The sequence below is a fragment of the Dermacentor silvarum genome, chromosome 4, assembly GCF_013339745.2.
Source record: "Dermacentor silvarum isolate Dsil-2018 chromosome 4, BIME_Dsil_1.4, whole genome shotgun sequence".
Lineage (NCBI taxonomy): Eukaryota > Metazoa > Arthropoda > Arachnida > Ixodida > Ixodidae > Dermacentor > Dermacentor silvarum.
Window position 1 is genome coordinate 12,843,940 of NC_051157.2, and position 25,961 is coordinate 12,869,900.

Genomic DNA, 25,961 nt, shown 5'->3' on the forward strand with positions numbered 1-25,961 from the left:
TAGAGGCTTTCTTTATCAGAAAAGCAGGTCAAGAGTGTGTAAGCGATACGTCGATTGCACTGTACAATGCAGAAATGACATTCATTTCGCGCCTGGTGTAATCACTTCCTTTTTTTGATGGTTTCCATATACGTTGTAACGGTGCGCCTGCGCAGCTTGTGGACATATATACCTGTGGATCTGGCTTCAATAAATCAGTTGTTAGTTAGCGCCTGTGTTCGTCTCCCTCTCTGTTATGCCGTTCCATTACGCTGCATTTCAAGATGGTTCTTATGTCAAAATACCAACTAGCCCAACATTCAACTCTTTAAAAGGTAAACCTATCATGCAGCCTGGTTTCACTACACAAGGGGCTGTATTTGATTGACAACGCTTTCAATTCGGTGTTCGCAGGCTCAAGCTCGGATTCAAGAACGTGGTTGTGCTCAACGACCTTTCCTCGATACGGGAGGCGCTCGCAAGTACTGACGTGCTCTATCGCCCCGACAATTTCATCTTCAGAGAACTTGGATACATTGGTCAGATGTTCCATAACTTTCATGTAATTTAGACCGCAATTACCCGTACACTAGCGGAGCTTCTAGTTAAAAAGTGACTCGTGTGTCTGAAGCCAGTAATCGTATTTTGATAACATTGCATTTGATCACGCAGTGGCGTCTTATGGGGTGCTTGTTTATCCAAAATCATGATAGCCAATCTTAGCAGACAACTTTGCATTAACTTTAAAATAAGGACTAAGAAACTAAGGACCTAGTTTAATGGTCGATTGGGAACTATTTCCCTCCGGACTCCGGTTGATAATGCATGTTTGTTTGGCGGATTCGGTGCAAGGCAGCAAGTCTTGTTGACTAATATTATAAGAGGTTTAGTCTGAATCTGTCAATAAAGCACTGCGCCTTATGTTCACTTGGCCAATACGATATGCTTTCCACCAGTTGAGCGCAGAAAAGCCGTTCTAAGGAGGATCGAAGGAGTTCATGCTAAAGCTTCACCTCTGTGCAGCACTACTCTAAAGCTATCATCGGAGCGTGGTTAGCTTGCATGCGAAATGATCGAAATGGCCAGGGAACAGCCCTTCTATCTCCAACTCGAGAAATAGGGGATTTTCGAGCCGATTCACGATGCTTCATGCGGTGTTCGATGCTTTAGCATGCACGCATTCACATCCAGCGCAGTCACCGTTAAAAACGAGGAGACAGCGAGAGAGAGAAAAACGAAGAGGGAGGGAAATGTCGGAACGTTAATCAAGAACATGCCCATTTGGCTACCCTACACTTGTGGAGGGTGAAGGGGGAAGAACAGATCAGAATGAGTGATAACAACAGAAAAATAATAAGGAAAGCATAGCAAAATGCATTTATTTAGAAAGTACCACTGTGAAACTAAGTTGGTACGTGCCGTTTGATGAGTAAAAGAATGCAGATGGCATACTAATGTAAGTATAATGACCTCATGGGAATATAACCTCCGAGTGCGGTGGTCCCCTTGTAAGGCCTTGATCAGATTATTTAAAAATAAGTTCTTTTGATCTCATATATCATAACTCTGCGGGTGATCAATTGGAACAAAAGAGGGGGCGAGATAAAGCAACCTTATAAAGGGGCGACAGCAAGGACACGCTGTCCGAACTATAAGCAAACAACATATGAACGAAACACAAAAGAACTGGTTTGGAAATTGTCATAAAACAAAGGCGGCCTTCCAGGATGGTGCTTTGAAGAGCCGGCAATGGCGGAAGTGAACATTTTATTTGTGGTTCGGTTGTTCCTGGTTTTGGCAATGGATATTTTCTCGCCGTGCGCATGGTGATCTGACGGTGGAGTTGTTTTTGAATTTTTCTTGATACAGGCATCTTAGCAATGAACGGAGAGCAATGGCAAGTGAATCGGAGATACAGCTTTCATGCATTGCGCAACCTGGGCTTTGCGAGGAGACCTATGGAGAAATATATTCAGGTAAGTCTATGTCGAAGACAGCAGAAAAATGTCTCGACATTGCGGCTAAGGCAAGAAATATATTCGTTAATGGATGTTAGAGATATTTTTTTGGCCATACGCCTAGCATGCTGCTCCTGATGACAAAGGTGATGCATGAAATGATCCAGTCACGCACAATGCACATGAACACAACATGCCCCAAAAAACAACAACAACCACAAGCGAACACGGTAACAAGCAACTAAAGCGTCTGGTTCAGTCCCGTCTCTGACAGGAGGACTAACAACGCTTTTGTTGCGCGCAAAACATTGGCAAAGCTCCTCCAAAGTCTAAGAATATGTTGCAGGTCGAAGGAGGTGCCACGTAAATTTAAAGCAAGTTTGAGGACTGCTCTTTTGGGGTCGCACAGTACGTGCAGGCGCACAAAACATGATGGAAGTCAGCGCACACATTACGCCCACTAGACTGCGTCGATCGCGTCATTTGTAGTCAGTAGATTGTAGATGGTAAAACGTAGATTAGATAGGCGACGTATAAACGAATACATTGTAGACGTGGGGTTAAGCTTTCTCTAGGACACACATCGTGTCGATAATCTGAGCGCATACAGAACTTTAAACAGTGGAAACATCACTAGGCTAAAGCACAGTTAGCGCTACGGCTAGATGGGTACTAAGGAATTATGTGTTTGACTTCCGCCTGGTTCCGTACGGTCCCGAAACAGCGTAACCTTCGTTGTAGTGAAATTCAACCAAGCGAGATAGACATGACATTTAGGGGACAGGGCATGCGAGTGCGAATAAGGTAAAGAAAGGAAGAAAGAAAGAAAGAAAGAAAGAAGAAAAAAGGAGAGGAAGAAAAGCTAAGCAGAATGAGGAGGAGATTCTTTTATTTTTTTGAAGTACCACTTGTCATTCTGGTAATTGTAACGCGCGGCACTCAAAATGACTACTTGCGAGAGCTAAATGCTGAAACACTTATTCACTTAGTTGAATAGATTGTAAGTATGCTTAGCATGGGCGTGGGTTCTGGCTTGTTTAGTTTTTGCGCAAGATAGCATTTCCCTATTCTCAATGGGATTTTCAATATTCGCTTTCTGAACAAAATAAATTACGTTACATTTCAGAGGAGTGCTTTCTTCCTGTCAATACACGGAACTCATCGCAAGCGCCTCCTTTTTTATTTATTGGGCTCTTTACGGTGAAAACTTGTGAATGGAAACGTAATCTGGCACATATATTATGGTGCCCCATTTTTCCAGAGCAGCTGCGATCACTCTCATTTCCCACGCACTGGGGAGCCAGTCGATAATGAGCTTTGTATACATTGTCTAAGCAAAGGGTACAAAAAAAAAAGACGCGTAGACAGACGGAGAACAATTCAAACGGCTGCCAATTAGGCGAGGGAAAGAATGCATAAAGGGCACTTTAAGTTTCGAAATCAAACAAATTTCTGACTTTTTTCTCTTTTGACGTGGTTATAGGCGGAAGTGCTACACCTGGTAGATCTTCTCGCCTCCCAAAAGGGAAAGCCTACTATGGTGGCCCAACACCTTGGGTCAAGCTTGGCCAACGTGATTTCGGCGCTGGTGTTCGGACAACGCTTTCGCCCTGAGGAACCCGGGGGTCGCTTCATCGAGCGGCTATCGACCAAACTCATGCGTAGCGAAAGCTTCTTCTCATTCATGGACTTCTTTCCAGGGATTCGGGCTTTGCTGGCTACAATCCCCAAAACAAGAGTTCACACTATGAAGTGCATAATGAAGGAAATGGCACAGCTTGTGACGTGAGTGTTTTGTAGCGATACATTTAGTCAAACTGTGTGTTTATAGGGGAGAGAGAGAGAGAGAGAGAGAATGCATAGAAAGGAAGGGAGGTTAACCAGAGGTAGTTCCGGATGCAACCCTGCACAGTGTTTACTAATCATGGATGGCTGAGACATGGAAAATATGAAACAACTCGTACTTTGGACCAAAAAGACAATAGATGTAGAGGCCAAAACTAAGAACGGTACAGATATGTACAATAAGATTTTGCTTCGGGATAGCTGGTTCGTTTTGTAAGTATATACACAGGGCTACGCGTAAAAACGCGTACTAATGAAGATCACGTAAAACAGTAAGATATAGCTACCATATCGCGAAGAACAAGATGTGAAGATGATCATTCGGGGATGTCAGCAAGGAACAAAAGGCACTTGAATTTTATCTGATCAAGTGTCCTTGCAAAGCTAAGTCGTGGCACGCCTTTCAAGCGAAGCTCTATAGGCTCACAAGTGTCGGCGGCGGTGGCGGTGGCGGCGGTGTCACGCTGAAAAGTGGGCCGATCCTGGCGATATTGCAGAAAGGGTCCAAGCTCAATGGCACATACCAGGGACAAAAAATAAAGAGAAAGAGAGAGAAAGGAAGACAGAAAGAGAGAAAGCAAGGAAGAAAAAAAGGAGAAAAGAAAGAGAAAGAGAGAGAGAAACAAAGAGAGCTATAAATAGAAAGAGAGAGAAACAAACAAAGTAAAAAAGAAAGAAAGGGAGAGAGAAAGAAATACAAAGAAAGAGAGAGAAAGAGAAGGAAAGAGAGAGAGACAAAGAGATAGAGGAACACAGAAAGAAAATCATCACGAAGGTCAGATACACACACGGCAAGCTTCGCTTACCCCCATTTTCTCGACAAGTGAAGGGCTGGTGAATTTTTTTTATTTATGAGCTCGTTTCTATTTACTTCATTTATATATATACAGGGTGTCCCAACTACCATGCATCAAAATTTAAAATATGCAAATGCCTCGTAGCTGGACAGAACCAAGGTAATGTGATTGCGATCGCTTGGAGATACTCGGATTTAGCTTTGGTTAAACCTGGTTGATAGCGAAAGCCTCACTGCCCTGGCTAGGTCCACAATCGAGCTGTGGCCGAGGTGTGGTTTTGCAATAATATACAGACATGTTTGCAATGAATACAGTGTTTATTCATCATTTTCTTATGGCTATGAAGACACTGCGGTGATCAGGAAAGTAGTGAGACTTGGTTGCAACTCGCAGAGGTGCCCAACTGTACTCGAGCAACGGCGGCAATGTCTTCTTTCAGGGCTCCGTAAAGGCCTAATTATAGTCCGACGTAGCGTAAACGCGCGCACACGTTATGTCACGTTGGCGAGAACAACAGCGGCTATAGTTCTACCGATGGTTCGACGTACTGGCGCCGCCAACGTGACCGGACGCGCGGCCAATGCGCTCCGACACGCCCGGCGTCTGATGACGCTCGCCCGCACGCGCACGCGCACGCGCACGCACACACACACACACACACACGCACACCACACACACACACACACCACACACACACACACACACACACACACACACACACCACACACACACACACACACACACACACACACACACACACACCACACACACACACACACACACACACACACACACACACCACACACACACACACACGCACACACACACGCACACACACACGCACACACACACACACACGCACACACCGATAATGTCTCTATAAATGCGCCTTAATGCTCTCTTGTGGTTTGACCTCTAGCTCTCAAGGTGATAACTGTTGAGTCGCCGACGGCTGCCTGAGGTAGCGTTTCGCTTGAAAACTCCCGATACAGCCTTCTGTGGCTCAGTAAGTTCTATATAAAAGTGTTTTCCCGAGTGTTAAAGAAGCCCGCGCATACACGCTGGATTCCCGCGCGATTGGCCGCTCGAGACACTTTCTGTGTATTCGCGGGCTTCTTTCATGCTCAGAAAAACACATTTATGTAGCACGTATTGAGCAACAGAAAGCTGTATGGGTAGTTTTTCATGTTGCTCTACAATTTTATCACTGACACTTTTAATCAAATTATAATACTTGAGAAGTTGAGTAAATAATTAAGACTAATTATGTAATTAGACGGAATGCAGACAATAATCTGAGTATCTCCAAGCGGTGGCGAACAACATTACCTTGGTTCTGTTCAGCTACCTGACATTTGCATATTTTACATCTTGGTGCATGATAGTTGGGACACCCTGTATATATGCCTCCCTAATACAATATATTGTTGCTTAAATATAGCCCGCGTTACACGGCGTCAGCCTTCACGTATTAACATCGATTTCGCATGCCGTTTTAAGTATATGTTACGGCCGAGTCTGCATGTGCGCCCTATTTCTTTTTACAGGGAGGAAGTAACAAAGCGGGAGGGAAAAATAAACAAGCACGCCGACGTGGACTTCATTGACGGATACTTAAAGAAGATTCAAGGAGAAGGCACTGATTGTCATTACACTTGTGAGGAACATTATTGTTGCCCCTGTTAAGCGCAAGAAAGGACTCATTATTCATCTGTCACTGTTCATTGACACGCTTTCAGTGTACTTCCAGCAATCACTGAAATCACCATTGGTCCTCCAAAAGTGATTTACTTAAGAATTTCACGGAAGCTGCATTAGTCCATCGCTAAACGAGTTATATACGTTATCTAGAAGGTTCAAGTAAAATACGGTAATGCACCCAGGGCTGGATTGAGAAACTAAAGAATTCCGATGTAGTCATTTCGTTATATAACATTCGGAAAGAATCGTTAACTCGGTAATTTCCTGCGCATCATATCAGGTACGCCGAGCTTGATAACTCGAAATTTTGATTTAAGCCCGGGAAACTTAACGCGTAGTCTATAGTGCCGTTTCTGATGACACTTGAAGTTTCTAGTTGTGAAAAGTTCAGAAACCTATTAGTTAGGAATTAATTGCTCTAATAACGAGGTTTTAATTCAAATAAACTTTCGTTGTAGTTTTTGTACAAACACAAATCGCAAGACCTGGAATAAAGGTGATCAAGTTGTAATTTTCTTGATATTGAACAGTGGGCATTACAGCGATATTGAAGAATCTGCCACCGCCCCTTTCCTGATACCGTGCTAGTGGCGCAGCATGTGAATCGAGGTGGGGAAGGAGGGTGGTTCGGGGAGGGGAAGTGCATTCTCTACATTCAGAGATGCGATTCGGAGCCGCTGCTCTCTAGAAAGATAATCAGGATAGATAGTTTGTAACGTACCAGTCTACTTTGCGAGTAATCCGAAGTACTCCTTTGCAGTACGAAACCTTCAAGGGAATGTGGTCAACATCTATGGAGCATCGACAAACCCGGTGCGCAGAGCCATTTTGTGGTGCCTGTACATCGCAGCCACAGATCCGGATGGTCACCAGGCCACTCTTCAACGTGAAATCGACGTCGTTGTGGGCCGCGAGGGGACGCCGCAATGGGAATACCGGCACCGCATGCCACTGACAATGGCTTTCATACAGGAGACGCTGCGCTGGAGGACGATCTCGCCTATCAGCGTGCACAGAGTGTAAGTTCACCTGCAGCTGCACAAGGGGAATGAAGAACAGAACATCTCTAAATCTATTTTAAAGGGCCATTAGCTTTAGTTTTGGTTAAAGGTAGGAATGAAGGCGCAAGGGCAGGTACGCCTCGAACTGCGGCGCCTAAGTAAGAGAATGTAAAGTGCTTCACGTTGCAGACAAATAACTGCCGGTAGTGGGACTATATGACTACGGCTAAATGTCCCTCCGCAATTAACTGACTACTTTCTTTCAACAAGTCGGGTGCAAGTAAGACGTCGTAGGAATTATAGCATAAACCCCCACAGAACTGATCTACGATGATTATCGAAGTGTGCGAATAGCTGAAGTGCGTCACCTATGAGGCGTGTGCTGCAGCTTGGCTCCTGTCGCGCGCTTTCCTCCGGTTACGCAGTGCCTTCTGTTGGGACCGCCGTGAAGTCAGCGCATACCCAGCGGCATATACGCAGTGATGGCGTCGAATAGTTTCAACGAAGATCGGCACATGCCAAGTGGTACATGACCAGTGGCACATAACCACGCAACTATTCCACATATTTAGACTGCACTATCTCCGGGATCGACCCTTATTTTTGGTGGGACAGTTGGATATTTAGATTGCTAAATAGCCAGAAGCAAAACTGGTCTGACAATGCCAAGGATGATATACATATAAATGTATACGAGAGGCAGCCATTAAGCTGCTGACCCATGGTGTTCTGTCTCAAGCTTTTTCATCTGTTATTGCTGGAGCGTTCCTATTTCTTTTTGCTTCTCTTATACATCACAGCGCAGGTAGGGACACCATACTGAGTGGGTACCACATTCCAGCTGGTACTTTTGTGGTGCCCAACTTGTGGAGCCTTCACAACGACTCTGCTCATTGGCGAACGCCACACATGTTTGATCCGGCTCGATTCCTGAATGTTGACGGCACTGAGATAGATCAGAAGGCACAGGCATTCCTACCTTTCAGCCTTGGTAAGATGACGTTGAGTACTTATGAAGATGAAAATGGATTTCGTGTTCAGATAACAGTGCAGGTCATAAAACTGTGCGCTCTCACGGTGCAAAAGAACGATAGGAGAAGAAAGAGAGAGAAAACAAATAGCAAATCTACAGGAAAATTTAGCGCTTACTCATCAAAATAAGTTTCAGGGCATACGAGGTTGGAGGGTGTGGTTTTTGTACGGACGGTCGCTTTATAGAAGGGCGATCTGCATTCTCTGCGCTAGTACAGAAATTTTTCCTACCAAATAAATGCCATATGAACTTTTGAAAGAATACACCTTCACCCTACACTGACTGTGTTGCTGATTTGTGCCCATAAAGCAGCAGGAAACATATACGATTCATTACATTTTTTTTTGCACTATGAGAACAGAGAGTACAATGCAGTGCACTGTTGTTTAAATACTGTAACTAGCTTCGGCGATCATTAGAATTTCAGTTCTATCTGCAAGCTCCAGTGTATTACATTCATACCGAAAGCCCGAAGTATTTCAGTCTTGGCCACTGTTTTGGTTAGCTCACTGTTACCTTTGTGCGCCCATACATTATAAATGCATGTCTTCTCCAGCAGGCGGTAGAAAGGAGTTGGAATAAAGAGCTAACATCACGTTCTACAAACCTTTCTGAATACTATGCTAAGATGAACCTGTGCGTTCGGTAATTGTACGGCGCCTTATTGGGGCATTACGGCCAATTTTAAAACAAATTATGCAACCAACAGTCCATTCTGTAACTCTAGTGGCACCAATGTTACTCCGCACGTACTCGGAACTTCTTTGTCACTTATGCACTTATTCTTGTTGTGTGTGTCTTTCTTTCGCTTTTGCAACGCCTTTTTTTTCGTTGCAACTTTAGTTGGAAAAACGTAAGTTGGAAGCCAGCGTCCGTTTTTCCCGTTCCCTTAATCTCTTGTCCCTTTTTTGTGTTGTTAGCCGTATTACGTCATCCTACCAAAAAGCCCGGCTATTGTTCATTTTGCAGTATGGCTAGAAGTTATGGTCTGACATTATATTTCGAATGATTTGTTCATTAACAACAATTTATCTATGCGAAGGGAATGCTGGTTTCCAGTGAAATTGTTCTTGGATTTCCTAAGCTCTTTCTTGAACTGCACGATCCCAACATTGAGCACGCAAAACTCCTAGGCGGCGCCAGTGAGGTTTCGGCAAAGCTGTTGTGAGTCTAGATCAATTTAAGAGGCCTTGTGATGTCCGTCAAACACCGTTCATCACTTGCTTGTCATTCAACTACAGAGAAAAAAAAGAAAAAGCCCTGAGCTGTGTAAACCCTTGGCAGTCGCCACAATGTCACAGTGGTAGCTGTGATGGTGCTTTGTAAAGTCTTATACTTTAAAATGTTTAGCAAAGCGTATACAGAGCGTCTACGCACGCCATCTTTTTGAAACAACAACAACAAAAAGTTCTCTTTCTAATTTTCAAACTTGTAGGGGCGCCACTTGGACCAGTGTTCCCCATGAGTACGACGTTTAAATAAAGATTTTTAAAGCAGGATGTCTTCCGCAGTGCCCCACCCGTCGCATAGACATGGTACGCGAAGAGAAATGAAGGTCTCACTGGCTTGGTCGAGTTTTATGAAGTTTGCGGGCATTCAGCAGAACCGACATTGGAAATTCCGTGCGGGCAGGGGTTGTTTCCCTTCAATGCTGGTCTGTACATATACTGTATATTCAGAGGGAAGCCATATCTTCGTCGAGAAAAGCATAGCATTCAGAATTTACAATACGGACTCCGTCATCGGAAGAATGTAATTTTCGAACCACACGCGATTGCAAGTATTGCAAACTGTACAAAACAGGGTCAACAACGCTCGCCTCCCGAAGTGCATTCATAGTTTGCCAGCGGTGGCATGCACGAATTGCGGGAACTCAGAGGCATCGAGCTTTCTTTTGACAGAAGCGGAACACGAAAGCTTTTCTTTAGCATTCTGTTTCCGCATGCCAGGCTTTCCTTTTTGCTTCACGCGAACACTCCTCAGCAGCGCGTTTGGGGCCCTATGCAAAGCGATTGCTATAGGAGGACCGCCAATGCCGGGTGACCACGGGTCACACACGCTCGGCCCTATCCAATGCTCCACTCTACATATTCTGCTGTTAGTGGAGAAATAAAATGGAGAAAATTGTGCACAACTCATTGGCCTGGGATTCGAACCCAGCACCTGTGTACATTGAGAATACCGTTCCCCTTGCTACAGCACGCGAACCCATCAGCATTCGCTCGGAACAGCTTCTTAAACTTCAGAGAAGCGCGATGGTCTCTGAGAACGAATTAGCTGCGAATTCAATGAGTGTGCATTGATTACAGGTGTATTGCAATAAGCAGTAACGAAAATGGCCAAACGAGAGCAGGGAGAGGGAGATAAAGATGATGATTTGACGCGTTGAAGTGGTATTTCGGCATTTAGAGCGATGCCGACGACGGGCATAGGCCCCGGCCGTCAAAGCACACAGATCATCCAAGTTAAAGAGCAGCGCACGCATACGCCAACTTTCGCTTACATGTCGGAGCGTGGTTATATTAAACTCTTAAATAAAATTCCGGTGCCAGTGTAACAAACTTAAGCGTATATAGTTATATAGCTTATATATAACAACACTGCAGGCATTTCGTACGTTTACATTCCTCTGAAATAGCCTCTTCCTTTTTCACACAAAACAATTAAAGAACAATTACCGCAAGCTCCATTTACAAAAGCAACATTCTTCTTTTCTAGGCAGGCGTGCGTGCCCTGGTGAGACTCTTGCCTTGACGGAAATATTTCTGTACGTGACAACTTTGCTTCAGAAGTTCAGAGTGCTTCCGCAAGAAAACAAGCCCTTGTCTTTCGCGTCTGGCATGGCGCCTAGGGCTGTTATCGATCAGACACTGCACTTCGTAGCGCGGTGATACGCAGCAGTGTCTGCGTACGTCTAGACACGGAATACCACTATGAAGCTGCCGTATTTATCTAGGCAATAAATAACACGAACCAGGTTATTTAAATCATCAATCTGAATAAAACATTACAAAGCAAAATATCGACCACAGAAGTAAGGTAGCTAGAGGCTTGTTGGAAACTAAAGACAAATATAACAATTTGGCTGATTGCGAGATAGAAAGCAAAATTCCAGCATAACCCATCTCACGATGACTGTCGACATGGATGCAATTAGCCTCCAAGCAATTGTAGCGACACGCCATATTGCTGAGGACACAAGACTCTGCAGTGGTTATTCTGAGATTTTCTTTTCGGCTATATATACGACTGCCTGTGGGATCGGCCCACTTTGCTATGACACTCGCTCGCCAAGGTCGGCCATAAGCATGGCGGCATGGCGACGACTGTGCGATGATGACGCAGTGACGACGATGGAATGATAAAGAAGAAATTACGCTGATGGAACGACGAAGGCGATATGACGTTGACGACACGATGATTCTGCAATGAAGGCTTCATGACGACAGCGTGATGTGATGGCATGAGGACAATGACGACTGCATCACGGCATTGCGTGACAACGACGGCATGACGGCACTAAGATGACGAAGCAGGAATGACGACGGTGAAACAACCACGAGGCAATACGACGATGGTATGACAACAAGTGCATGGCGATGACTGTGTGCCGAAGATGGCATGACAATGGCGGCACAATCAGGACTAAATAACGACACGTGATTACGATGAAACGACGAAGGAATGACGTTGATGGACCGACGAAGGCGGTGTGACGACAATGGGATGGCGCTTCTGAAATGGTGACGATGGTACGACGGCAGCGTGACAACTAAGGCACGAATGACGACGAGTGTAAGATGACCATGCCATGGTAATTACGGCATGACGTGGGTCGTATGACGAAATCGGAATGATGCCGACGGAACGACCATGACGGTGTCATGAGCACAAGCACATACCTAGTGAGCTAAGCTAGCAGACAACTTGGTCACTGGGTAGGATTAAGAGGATAGATAGATAGATAGATAGATAGATAGATAGATAGATAGATAGATAGATAGATAGATAGATTATTAGGTCATCCAGGAGCAGTGTGCTCTCGATAACTATTCAACGGTGCTGTAATTGGAGAGCGGAAGAACAGAAGAAGCAATTATGGTGATTAACGGAAAGAAGCTGATCCAAACGAAGAAGGAAAAACAAGATGATGTTAAAAACTGGAAGCGCTCCCTAAAGTCGGACAAGTTTTTTTTTTTTTTTGGAGAACCAGAATGACCATCGTTGCTTGAAAAGCAGATTATTTCGGCCCCCCTACCCAAAAAGAACTCTTTCAGAAAAGGGCTGGTTGTCTACACGCACCAAAGATGCAGTTATCGGCTGTTTCTCTTGCGAATACAGAGGGGACCCTCAAAGTACACACGCTGTACAGCTTACAATCCGCAATGTCCTCGCGGCCACTAAGACGAAGATGTAGTAGCGAGTAAAGATCACGCCAAGTCACAGTCTTTGTATATGGGTTGAATAGCTTTTGTGTATGTTGTGTGGTACCCAGAATCTAAGCTGTTTGTCAAGCAGATACAGCCAGCTCGACGATGATTAGGCTGAGTCCTGCAACATTGCGTAGCGCAGCATGCGATCATCGCATTGCTGGACTCGTAGATATATGCGCGGCCATCGATCAGTCAAGGCATGATTCTAGTTCTGTGAAATTGCAGCCTGGCTTTCTACGTCCAAAAGACTGGCGTTCGTTGTAAGAATGAACCAGAAAGTTGTGGTGGGGATGAAAAATTATTTACGAAAAGGGTCCTGCAAACACCCGACTATTCGTCAAGGTGTGGAGGGCACCTCCCACGTCGGGACGGGGAGCCCTAGGCTCTCCGTCGCTTCGCAGGCCTTCTGGACAGCCAAGAGTTGGTCTTGTAGTTCGCTGCTCCTAAGAGTGTCGTCCCACTTGTTCTGGTCCTCCAGATAGGAGGCCTGCGTCCCGCATCCTCACAACATGTGTCCCAAGTTCTATGTGGAAGTGTGAAGACTTGGAATCTAGGCAAGTAGTATCGCAACCCGTAGAATTGAAAGAAATTGGTGGTTTTGCGTGCCAAACCACGATATGATTATGAGGCACTAGTGGAGGACTCCGTAATTATTTTGGCCTCCTGGCGTTCCTGAACGTGCGCCTAAATCTCAGTACACGAGCCTTTTTGCTCCCCCCCCCCCTCCCCCCCATTCAAAATTCGGCCGCCGTGGCCGCGGGATCTAATCAGTGACCTCGAGCTCAGCGGTGCAACGCCATACCCGCTGGTCTACCGTGGAATTGAACGGAGGAGCCTTTTTCGTGGCAAAGTTATCTACCTTTAGTGGAAGAATTGCAGCGCAGGTCAGGCACTTCAAAATGTTGGCAAATAGGGAAATAGGCGAAACTAAATCCGGCAATTAGTTAATCTGCCTGTTTAAAGTCTTTAACTACTGAACGTACAAAAGGCAACGCGGTATTTCAACTAAGGTTTCTGAGGCAGCGCTGAACCGGTATATAAACGTACCGGCAGCTGTGCATAGCGTTGTAGCCCTCTATGTCGCGGCCCGGGCTTTTTATGACTGAATGTTTCACTACTCTGCTGTAGAGAGCCAGATATTATGACAAGAAAAACAACATCTGCGCTGAACCCGAATTAAAAAATAAAAGATTCCTGATCGCACGTGTAACTAGGGTCGACGTCTCCATCACCAGCGACATTCACTTTTTTTTTCTTCTGCGGTGCTTTCATTACCTAGCAGCAGGGAAGGAACTGATTCATTGCTCGCCAAACGAAGAGACTTCTGTTTCTGCATACGAGGTAAGTAACCACGTTTGTGATAGTCCTTTATGAAGCGGCGAGCCGTGCTTTCAAGAACATCGTCTTTTACACCTAGCTGTAAGCGCTTTCTGGTGAGAAAAGGTCTGATAGGGCACCGTAGTTGGAGGCGCCTCTACAGTTTTTCTGTCATGCTTCTGACAGACGGGAGCAAGAAGAGATGTGAAGTAAACCTAGATATATAAGAAAACCTTGGCGGCCTATAATTGGTGCTTTTCTGTTAGCATGAGTATCTAAAAAGAATAAATAAGTAATAGAAAACACCCACTCACACAACAAATACAGTTTTTACGCTTTCCAAAACAATGATCGAATTATAAGGCACGCCATAGTGGGGGACTCCAAGTGAATTTTGACTACCTGAGGTTCTTGAACGTGCACCCAATGCATGTCACACGAGTGTATTTGCATTCCACTCCCATCAGAATGTGGCTCAATTCCGCCACCTCGGGCTCAGCAGCGCAACACCATAGCAATAGAGATATTACGGTGGATAAACCACACAGAGACACAATGACCAGCCAAGCACAAATTACCAACTGCATCTACGATCTGCTTCACATCAGACATAGCAGTGTGCTTGCGCATACAGAAGGCGAAGAGACACCTTATGCGCGCCGATGTATTTATGGCGTGGACAGATTACGAAGTGCGCCGATGTACCTATGCGAGGCAGATGCGAGGCAGACATTGAACTCAGTTGCCTATTTCCGTTCGTCGTGTCAGTGCGTCCTGGTCTAGTCTTACTTCGTTGCAAGTTCTCGAGCAGGCAATTACGCTAGCTTAAACGAAGATTCACTTGTGGTACAAAGAATACATAATTGCGGTGATCATGAGGAAAGTGCAACGAAACAGGCTCGTGTCGGCAGAGCACTCCAACACCATTGCGTGAAGCATGATCGAGAACAAAACGCAACACACCGATTCAGTCAGAAACAGTGAGGTTAGTATCCCTTGCACGAACAGCGTACAGTTGCTGGCTCAACACTTGGATGCACGCAACCACAGAATCTTGATCCCATTTTTAGCTATATGTGAGACCGGGCTAGCTGTTAACCCATTTTAAGGACTATTAGATATACACACGCAATCTGAGAAGCCAAAAGCAGCACTATTTTAAATATGTCGCGAACACAACCTAACGAGAAAATTTGAACCCGCTATTAGAGCACTGCACGGGCCGATTTTATCAGCCTGGGCCCGGCCCGGGCCCGTTTTTACGTTGGGCTGCCCACCCGAGCCCCATCAAAACATTTATGGTGAGACACGGGCCCGGCCCGGGCCTGGAAATCATCTACGTTACCCGCCCGGCCAGGCCCACCACCCCTTTACCTTAGGCCCGAGCCCGGCCCGAACCCGTCCCGAACCCGGCTCGAAACCGGCCCGAACCCGGCCCGAGACCGGAAGATACATGTTTTTCAGAGTTGAGAGGCCCGAGAATAACCGCTGCACGTTACATGCACACCACCAGAAAGCACGAGCCCGGCCCGGGCCCACGTCAAAACACCCGAGCCCGGCCCGGGCCCGGGTCGAAAAGCACACGCCGTGCCCGCACGGCCCGAGCCCGTGAAAGAACTGCTCTACCCGGCCCGGCCCGGGCCGGGCCGGGCCGGGCCGGGCCGGGCCGGGCCCGGGCTTTCGGGTAAACCCGAGCCCGTGCAGTGCTCTACCCGCTATTTGTTCAGTTCGTCATTCTGGCAAGAAACTCGAAGAGAAGTAGGATTAAATTGGCTTCCAAGATGAAGACATGATGGAACTGGAGGATAACACGAGGCATGGATGGGTTCAGTGCGGAGCCATTGTTTTGACAAAATCAATTTTAATCGTCAGGTCAAGGGCCTGTCGTCACCTTTACGAATACATGTTATCTATTCGAAACGTTGACTGCTGAGCCTCGCTTTTCTTGCTTGAGTTCCTTTATTTTAGAGTGTCGGTCACGCTATTAATCGTTCATGTTACGCAAGTGCGTTGCGAAGCAGGAAACAAGCTCATCAAAAACTTATGCAGAATTAACGCACATTTTTCAATCTATGTGAAGCGAAGTGGTTGATCAAAGTCTATAGGTTTGTCCATTTCATTCCTGCGTCTTTGCCGTAAGGGAAAACTGGCGTGCGCACGTGTGCTGCTCTCGTGCATCCGTGCTACGCGATGTGACACACTTGGCGTTCATCTCAGAGAGCTCGTTGGCCTTTGTACCCTTGAGTTTATACGTGCGATTGTGGGGCTAGAGCATCGGGCTGATCCGCTGGGTGATCGAGGTTCGATCACACCATCGGGCACGTAATTCAATTGTTTGTAAGTATAAGCTATTCGGCAAGACAGGAACCCTCAGCAGCTATGGTCAGGAAAATACGGGACGGTTCGTAAAGAAAGCTTCGCTTTAATAAACAGGACATGATGGTCATAAGTTAAGGTGACTCCGAATATTTTAATCGTAAAATAATGGTTCATACTCAACTTCAAGCCCAAATGAGTTAGGTTTGTTGTAATAATTATAGGGGGTAAAGTATTTCTGTCATGCAGATTGCGTTGTGTAAGAACATAACTGACAACTGGGTTAGCCCAAAACAAGGCGAGAACAAGGTAGAGCACAGTGAGTAGAACAGGGAACAAAACAGCACGGACACTGCATTTATTATTGTGGAATTTCGAACTTTGGGGTAAACATTGCTGACATAGAGGTGATATCATTATTTTCATCATAAAGGTGCGGAAAGCTTCCTGCATCCGGCCGCAGTGACTGCCAGACGTGATTACTGATGTATGAAGACAATATTGGGCAGGAAACCTGCCGGGGGCAATTTCTTTTTTCGATGCGAAATCTAATGTGAGTTCGTCACCTTTGACAAGGCTCATTTTGGCGAAAGCTTCAGATTGTTGTGTTCTTCAAACCCCCATTCCACAGTTGAACACGTAAATTTGTAATGTGTAGCTGGCACTTAGAACATGACGTTTCTGTTTTCTGTGGTATAAACATGTTGTACTCCTTTATTGCACGCTAATAGCTGTAGTTAAACGAGCAGGAACACAACACAGAATCTAATTTGCGCCTGAGATGAAGCAGTTTAGGGCACACACACACGCAAAAAAATAATTTTTAGCATTAGCAACCAGCGCCTCTGCTGGTCGCGGTGTTGAGGAAAGCGCTGTTTCTACGGAAAGACGCAATTTTTAGCGAATATTTAATCACAGAGAGTACGCAGGAGAAATTGCCAGGAAATTCGTATTTTACAGACTCCTAGCAGCATATTTTACATCACGCTAATATTTCTTCAAGACCAATTCGTTTACAAACGGTTTGGGAAGTTCTTAATATGAAAGCATGAGAAAGTCACTAAATTTTCGGGTAACCTTTGCACATAAGAGAATTACCTCTGGAAAATTTCTGCACACATCGTAGTTGATTACTGATTGCACAATGTTTTGGGATTGACATCCAACTGGTAAAGGTAGCGCATCTTCAAGGTGTACTTAACAGTCTATCGAATACTGCAGCATGTAAAACAGCGTACGGAAACCTTGCCCAGAAATGTTGACACAGAACTGCGCATACAAGCGTTAGCTAAGCTGTTATATGTGCTCCCGGTGAAATACATTAGGGTTAATTTGAGGCTGCGCTGTTTGTAGGATGGCTCTTGCTTGATTCTTTTTCTCGTCACGTCACTCAACCGTTTGCCGCTCATCATTATCATTGCGGGAATTCCGAAATTTTACTGCGATAACAATTATAATGGAGACTACAGGCTCATTTCTGCCATCGCCGTACGCTGAATGCGCGAGTGAAAGCGTGCGAGGGTGTGCCGGCGATCGCGGCTCAATCTCACGCACGCAAGGGACGAAAGCGGGGAGGAAGCGCGCCGGTTCCCGTCGCGCGCGAGGCTCCGGGGGAAGAAAAGCGGGGAGGGTGGGCGGGCACGTCCTAGCCGGGCACGGGCGTCCGCCCAGGCCGCTGTATATTGAAGGCCATCTGCGCCGGGGACACAATCCGCCGCGCGCTGTGTTTTCGTGGCTTAGTTCGCGTTGATGCGAGAAGCAACACGAAGGTCAGTTCGTTTGCTGCTGCTGTCACATTTCCTCACTCCAGCGTTTTGACAGCGAGATTCCGCGGTCATCGAGTGAGATGTGTTCATGTTTGCTTGTGCACGCGTGACACCATGCTTGTTACTTTAGTTATTATGCGCATGTGTAAAAGTTTATACGGCCAATGAAAGTAATATCGATACTTTCTTTCTTTTTTTCTCTTTTATTTGCTACAATTTCATACAAATTGGCTCAGGAGGCACAAGGCCCGGAGAGAGCCTGACTAGGTTGTGCCACCCTGACCTCGTAGGCAGCAAATCTTATTTTGATTACGCATCATAGGCCGACCCAGATACAATAACATCAATGCAAATACAGTGACATGTGCAGTTCCTCTTTCGGAACGAGAATCAAAACCTAATACATATGCACACACATACTGAAATAAATCTACATAATACACAATGAAATACAACATAATACATGTCACTCCCCTATTGCCACCCACTAATTTTATTTCGCAATCGATGCTTCGTGTTTCGGATGAAACTGCGACTTTTTTTAGGGTCACCGACTATGCCTGCATGGTGATCGTAGAAGAGAATGTAATTTACATGCATAAAATTCGTTTTTGATTTATTTAGTCTACGTCGATTTTGATTTTAATTATATTTGCGTAATATTGCACATATAATGTCCAAGCAGGAGAAGGCTACAAAATGAGTACAAGTAAAAAAAAAACCCAGGCAACATACTAAACACAAATACAACAAAGAGGCGGTTGCAAACCGTGAGAATTCCATTTGTCGAGCTCTAGGCCTCATGTGGTGCATCATCTACTGCATTAGCCCAATAGCTGCGGAATTGCACTGCTGAGCTCGAGGGCGCGGGTTCCACCACGGCCGCGGCGGTCTCATTTAGAGGGGGGTGAAATGCAAACAAACTCGTGTACTTAAATTAAGGTGCCCGTTAAAGAAGCCTAGGTCGTCTAAATTAGCCCGGAATCCCCCCAATACATCAGGCCTCATAATCAGATTGTGGTTTTGGCGCGTAAAAAACACGTAATTTAATTTTTAGTTTAATATTTGACGCATTGACTAACTTACGATCCAAGCTACTACAAAAAATGTCGCAGTTTCGCCCGAAAGGCGAAGCATCAATTGCGATAGCATATTAGTAGAGAGCTATAAGAAGTAGGGATAGTAGTTTTATCGGCTGCATAAACTTGACACATACGCTTACTAACTGAATTAACAAGCGTGGTGTCAGCGCGCTCAAGCAAACATGAATAGACACGATGACCGCAGACAACCACTGTCCAAACGGGGGCGTGGGGAAGCGCAGCCGCCGCAGCCAGCGAAGGTTCGTGCCGTCTATCGCTTCAACGGGAACTGAGCGGCGTACGCACATCGCATACAAAGGTCAGATCCGTGTGGAGATCGCTTTCAAGATACGGTGCGCGCGACAACAGGACAGCCGGCACAGGTGCAAAGTACAAGAACGCTTTGTTGGCAAAGTAGAAGCCGCTTTCACTCGCACATACGGCACGCGGCGACGATTTTATCGCCCTTGGGTTTTATACGGAACCTCACGGTGACGGCGACGACAACGGCGACCACGACGGCAACGCTGACGGCAGAAATCTGCTTGAAGTGTCCATATAATTGCTATCGCAATAAAATTATAGATTCACTCCAAGGAGCAAAAGACCTCTCCGAGGTATTGAACGGTACAAAGCGAAGTGTCGACGTTCCCAAGTGTGGTGTCAGTTGTATGGATACCTTGTTTGTCTTCACCGGGACATATTTAGGCAGATGCGCCTAGTGACAAACCCAGTGTCTTGCGAGGCTAGATTCGCCTCAGCCAACAACATCGTCCTCTGCTAGTTTCCTGCTACACTTCATCGACCATAACAAACTAAGTGCACATGCAACATGCATGCTTCACATGTTTTATGCCGTAGAACAAATTTTCGAATGACAAAAAAAAAAAAAACACTGAGAAGCTTTGGGCAATTAATCCTAATAAGGGACCGCTATTTAAAAACAGTCTACTTGAAAACGATAGTTCGTACAACTGGTTTTTATAAAATAAACTTCCTTTTGTCTAGGAACTCTAGCTATTTCAACAGAAAAATGCTCATTAGTCGCCTTCACGCGAAAATCGATGGCTGAATACCCTGTGTATGTTAATGGCGAGCCTATCTTGTACAAAAGAACCCATCGATCTTTAGGGATCACTGTGGACCGCGACCTCTCCTGGAGCCCCCATGTATCCTACCTAAGGAAGAGACTCCTCTCAATCAGTCACCTCTTCAATGCCATCGCCGGAAAAGCACGGGGACCGTCGGTGCGTTCTATGCTGCAACCATACAAAGCGCTCTTCAAGGGTTTCGTGCGTTACAGCACCCCGGTGTTGTCAAGCGCCCGGAGGACAAACCTCAGAGTGCTTGAGAGCATGCAAGCTCAAGCACTTGGTACTTGTCTTGGCCTACCGCGATGCGCGTCAACAGCCGCAACAATTGCCATCTTCAGAGAACATCCCATCAGAACGTATGTCGCTATAGACGGACACCCTTCGAAATCATCTTCACCTTTCTCGACTACTGTCTCAACGCCTTGCTTCTCTCTCGGAAAGTAGACCAGATGCAACTTTTTCGGGCATTGTAACCTCCTACCGATCTTCTCTTCCATCAGACTTCACGCCTGCAGCAAGACCACGTTGTCCTTTGTGGTGTCTCCGGCAGCCACAAGTGCGGCTCTCCATTCCAGGAGTTACAAAGAAGTGCGACTTGCCTACTTGTGCCCTGAATCAAGCTGCTCTACATCTGCTGCATGATTCCTACTCTGATCGAATTCACATTTACACAGATGGCTCTTCGACTCGACCAGCTCTACTGGTGTGGTAGTTATTCCGTCGGCATTATTCTGTAAGAAGTTCAACATCAGCCATGCCACAACATCGACAGAGTCTGAACTTGCCGTCCTCCGCAGCGCAGTGCTTTATGTGCACGAACAATCACCAAATCAATTAGCTATATTCTGTGACTCAAAGGCAGCCCTACAGTCACTCTTATCAGCTCTGCGCCGCAGCCCCTATGAACAATTGGTAGCAGAGATACGATTACGCTACCATCAAGCGGTGGTCGGAGGTCACGACATTGTATTTCAGTGGCTACATGGGCACTGCCACATCACTGGCAATGAATGTACCGACAAGGCTGCCCAGGAGGCACATGAGGAATGTGAAAGAATCTCTATACCATTGTCAAGAACGGATGCAGCAGGGCACCTCACCAGTCTTGCCCATATTATAGCTCTAAGAAAATGGCATACACCAGAGTTTACCAACCGCCGCCTATATGCCATGGACCCACAGATGCAATTACAACTTTTACGGGGTCCAGAAGAAACATTACTGTTCCGCGTACGAATAGGAGTTTCTTTTAGAAACTTCTATTCATTTCTATTTGGAATGCCGGTCATTGCCAACTGCAGCACATGTGGTGTTGAAGAAACCACCAGACATCTCTTATGTGACTTCCCTGGCTACGAAGAAGAAAGGATTGCCCTTTGGACTGCTTTGGGGCACTTAGACGACAGGCCTTTTACGGAGGAGAAGATCTTGGTCCCGTGGCCTCGTGTGTCTGCTATGTGCAGGGCTAGAAAGGCGCTGCTCCGTTTTTTTTTTTTTTTTTTTTTGAGGTGCAGCTGACCTGTATGACGTCCTGTGACGAAACTCAGCGATGAACGCTTGACTGTGTAAATGTGCAGGGTGTGAACTTCTCTCTTCCTTCTCTTTCAATCACTTTTCCCCCTTCTGTAGTGCAGGGTAGCCTACCGGGCTCAGCCTGGTTAACCTCCCTGCCTTTCCCTTATGACTTTTCTCTCTCACTCTAGATGTATACTTAACTGGTATGTAGTCGCGCGGTTGTATTCCATGATTTCCGAAGTTGGCTAAAAAATATGAACTGGCGCTTTTTTTTTTTTTCAGGACATTGGCTAACACAGCAAAACACACTTTTAACGATCACAACGAACATTTTATCCCAGGTTATTTTTACGAACAGTGCTGTTCAATGGGAGACCACCCTGCTGCTGAGCGCTCTTTCAAGTTATGAACTCCTCGCGGGCAAGCGAGCGGTTGAGTCGCTCGGCCAACGCCTCCTAGATAGTACAAGACCGGCGCGCTTCGATCCGTGACATCATGCTACCTTGCCCGACGGCCATAGAATCTAATGGGAATGCTCCCGAGTAAGCCGCGGTGATGTTGACGTCACCGCTTTCGTCACGCCGGGCTTGGTAATGGAAGTTTCGGTTCAAGTAGCATTCCGTCATAGCGCTAGCTTGGCGTGTTTTGATTTGGCTTTACCGAGGCGCTGTTAGAACGCAGGTGAGAGCTTGCGCGGACGAGGAACGCGCCGATAACATATGCTTCCGAGAGCGAGAGCGAGGGTGACGTGGCGTCGTGGCGATGCCTTCTCCACTCACGCAACACCTGGCGCGCTATCGCGGCAGCAGGTGTACCCTTCGCCCGCTCTGCTCCGTCGAGGCGCGCTCGTGAAGCGGCATCACAGCCAATGGACAGTTTAGGTGCCGTTTTTAGCTTGTCCAGAAGACAGACACCGGATTTTTCGCTCAATGAGCCATTTTAATGTTTTTGCATCAATAAGAAAGGTTGAAGCCGCACAGTCGCAACTTACTACTCAGCCCGTAAAGTAATATACGCAAAGCATGGCAAGTGAAATTGTTTGTGACGGAACGTTATCGCTCATGAAACCACGCTGGAGAACGTGAAATTATTGCGAGCAATACGTCAATAGCTACGACACCAGCATAATCGAGCTTAAATATACTAACCAGGGCTGCTAGCACGGTTCTGTGGCAAGAACAATAAAAGTTGCCAAATATGTATCTAGTCAGTAGTGCAATAAAATGCACGCGAATATAAATTTTGAGGCTGAGAACTAGATATAGGTATGGTTGGTTACTCTGCACTGGGGTAGGGTAAAAGATAAACAGAGAGAAGCACGAATACCATAGAACACGTTATTCATGGACCTCACGCATCGTTCATAAGGTATATCATAGAGAGTAGATGTCATTGCAAGTCAGGGGACAAAAAACGTAGACTATAAATGATGAAAACGTTTGGCTCCCATAGGGGCAAAGTACTATCACATAAATTTAAACTGGAACAATAACTCAACTACTTTAATTCCCTCTTCAGTTTCTAGCCTTATCTGCGTTTGTAACAGTGCCTTCATTATGACTCCAAACCGTACACTTGGGACATTTCCATGCTTGTACAGCTACAGAGAGACAACACGTCACACTTTCATGTTTGTATATATGCGTAACAGGCGTTCTAATCAGTTATCTCTGTTCGCATTTCAATTTAAGCCAATGGCACATCCACAAGCCACCGAGCGAAGTACAGTCGCAGTGTCAGTACATAAATGTAGAATTAAAACGTGGAGGGCGCTTTCTTGTGCAAGATTACAACGGCGCGGACATTCACAGTTTTATACTTGGAATTCTTTGTATTTGTATGTTTTCTCAAAAATAAAGGTAGGACATTAGGCAAAATAATACCAAGAGCTTGGTGGCGCAACCCACCACCCCGTTTCAAAGGGGACGCTCATAGCATCCATCCATCCATCCGTCCGCCCGTCCTGTCCATTGTGTACTTAAAAAAACCAGAGAAGCGATTGATTCAACCGGATCCTTTACAGACACAGGTAGCGATGCAAGGGGAATAAGGAAGTTTTGAGGAACAGAAAAACATATTAAGGAGATGTATACAAGAAGGACAGAATGAAATGCATGTATAACATACCTGATTAACTCAAGCAGGCTAGGTGTCTATTTTCACCGCTTCGTTTCAAAAAGGATGCCAATAAATCATCATCATCATTCAGTAAAGTTAGAGTACTGAGTGGAGGAATGTTCTAGAATAAGGGGGTTAGAGACTTGAAAAACGGTCCACTGCAAAGGTGACTTCTGACTAATGAATTCAAGTGTATAGCTACAAGTGCAGCTAGTGCTGCACGCATCGGCCTAATAACACAAGGCGTCTTTAACTTGATCTCAGTCCACTTCACCGGGCATATGACTGCAACTGCAGAGCTGTTAGCCAAACAGGTATTTATAGGCACTATCAATCGTTCTATTTCCAATCGTTTTTACCAATCGTTTTATTTTCGTCAATTTCCATGAGCAGTGCTAAACCAATTATAACCATATTTAGTATGGTCATTTATGTGCATGATGTCATTTATGTATTTTTGTATAGTAAACCCCTATAAAGATTCCCCTAGAGGGCGCTGTAGGTACATGCATAAAAAAAGTATGACAAAGAAGCACGGCACATAGGCAAAGAAGAACTCTATAGACATTAGCTTAAACTTCGATTCGTCTTCACAGCTCTGTAAATAAGGGACTGCAGAGGTGAGACTATTTCTTCCAAATAATTTTTCGCAGCGTACGTGGTAAGTGGTTTGTTTTTAGCGTAGGTCGCGAAAAACAAAAGTCGTTTACAAACAGTTTCTGTTTGTGTGTTCTGCAGGTATTTTGAACTCCTGACTACTAGAGCGATCTACTTTAGTTCTTTAAACCTTAGAAATATTGACCACCGACAATCTTGTACATGTGAACTGCGCAACTAAAAACATAGCATGATCCCATACTTTACGTGCTCTGCAGGTGTACGCTCCAAGTGCAATACGCCAGAAGAGGCTGCGTGATTAAAATTAGAAAAACCCTAAGATATCAACACAGCGTATCAGACGAAAACACATCATCGTGTGCATTAAAAAATACTAAAAGACCTGTGTGACTGTAAGCTCATTCAAGCGTGGCAGCTAGAGCATGGCCTATGGAATGTCGCCTCCTGCTCTGCAAAGACCCTTTTCAATCGTGAGTAGCGTTTCTGTTTCTGTGAATTCCAGTGCTTTCCTATAATTCAACGGCAGTGGTACAAGAGACAGAGGCACTTGGAAAATTATAACCCACAGCTTTTTCTGATACGGGGTCAACAACACTGAGAGGCAAAAAACTAGCGTTGCTTGCACTGGAGGCACAATGCTAAACAGACAGCGGAGCTGATCAGCACCTACCTTGTCCTGGCTTTTGGGCTAGGCTAAGCACTACCAAGTCATCCCCAGCATTTTCCAAGATTTATTTACTATTGATCGATTATCGATTAGCTATCGATGACTGACTAAGCTTAAGTAGTCCCAACCGTGCTTAGTTAGACTTATCCAGGCTCAGCTTCTCTAGTTCACAGGGGTGTGTGCCATTGTGCTTGCACACTTTCTGCACTACAGCCAGGATCGGTCCACATTTTTTTGTGGACGACTAACGGAATTACGGCCGGCTTAAACAGCTCCACTGTTAAAAATGCCCTGGAGCACAAGAATCAGATATAGCAGCGAATCTGTTATTCGTTCGCGTATCCTTTTTTATGAAGGCACAGCAGGTACTTTTTCGTTTTATTGCTCGAACGTTTGCTAAAACATTGGCCCGGGCTTTGAAAACAGAGGATGCAGAAAGTCTGTGCTCGCTGATTCACAGTGACAAATGAACAGGCGGTTATACTGTCCTTGTTTTGTGCAGTTTTTTCTTGCATTGTTCGCACAAAAAACTGACACGTGCCGTACATAGGCCCAAAAGCATCCTCCGGACACTGTTTTGGCTTTTTCTGAGTGGATTCAAGAAGTGGAATTTTCTGAAGTGGGAATTTTCTTAGTGGGTTACAGGAGGTGACCTGTCGGATGCCTAAAGTAGTAGTACATATTCCCCCTCCCTCCTCTTTCCTTCTCTCCTTTCCTTCCC

The 25,961-nt window shown here is 45.6% G+C and overlaps 1 protein-coding gene across 1 annotated transcript in view; it reads left to right on the plus strand.

The window, feature by feature from the left end:
• LOC119449465 (uncharacterized) overlaps positions 1 to 25,961 on the plus strand; it is a 77,980-nt gene that overhangs the window by 20,942 nt on the left and 31,077 nt on the right. Inside the window, exons 3-9 of the mRNA XM_037712641.2 lie at positions 394 to 518; positions 1,849 to 1,955; positions 3,421 to 3,722; positions 6,127 to 6,236; positions 7,041 to 7,299; positions 8,082 to 8,272; positions 11,033 to 11,201. Coding sequence (XP_037568569.2) covers positions 394 to 518; positions 1,849 to 1,955; positions 3,421 to 3,722; positions 6,127 to 6,236; positions 7,041 to 7,299; positions 8,082 to 8,272; positions 11,033 to 11,201 — 1,263 coding nt within the window. The remainder of the gene's footprint in view (positions 1 to 393; positions 519 to 1,848; positions 1,956 to 3,420; positions 3,723 to 6,126; positions 6,237 to 7,040; positions 7,300 to 8,081; positions 8,273 to 11,032; positions 11,202 to 25,961) is intronic.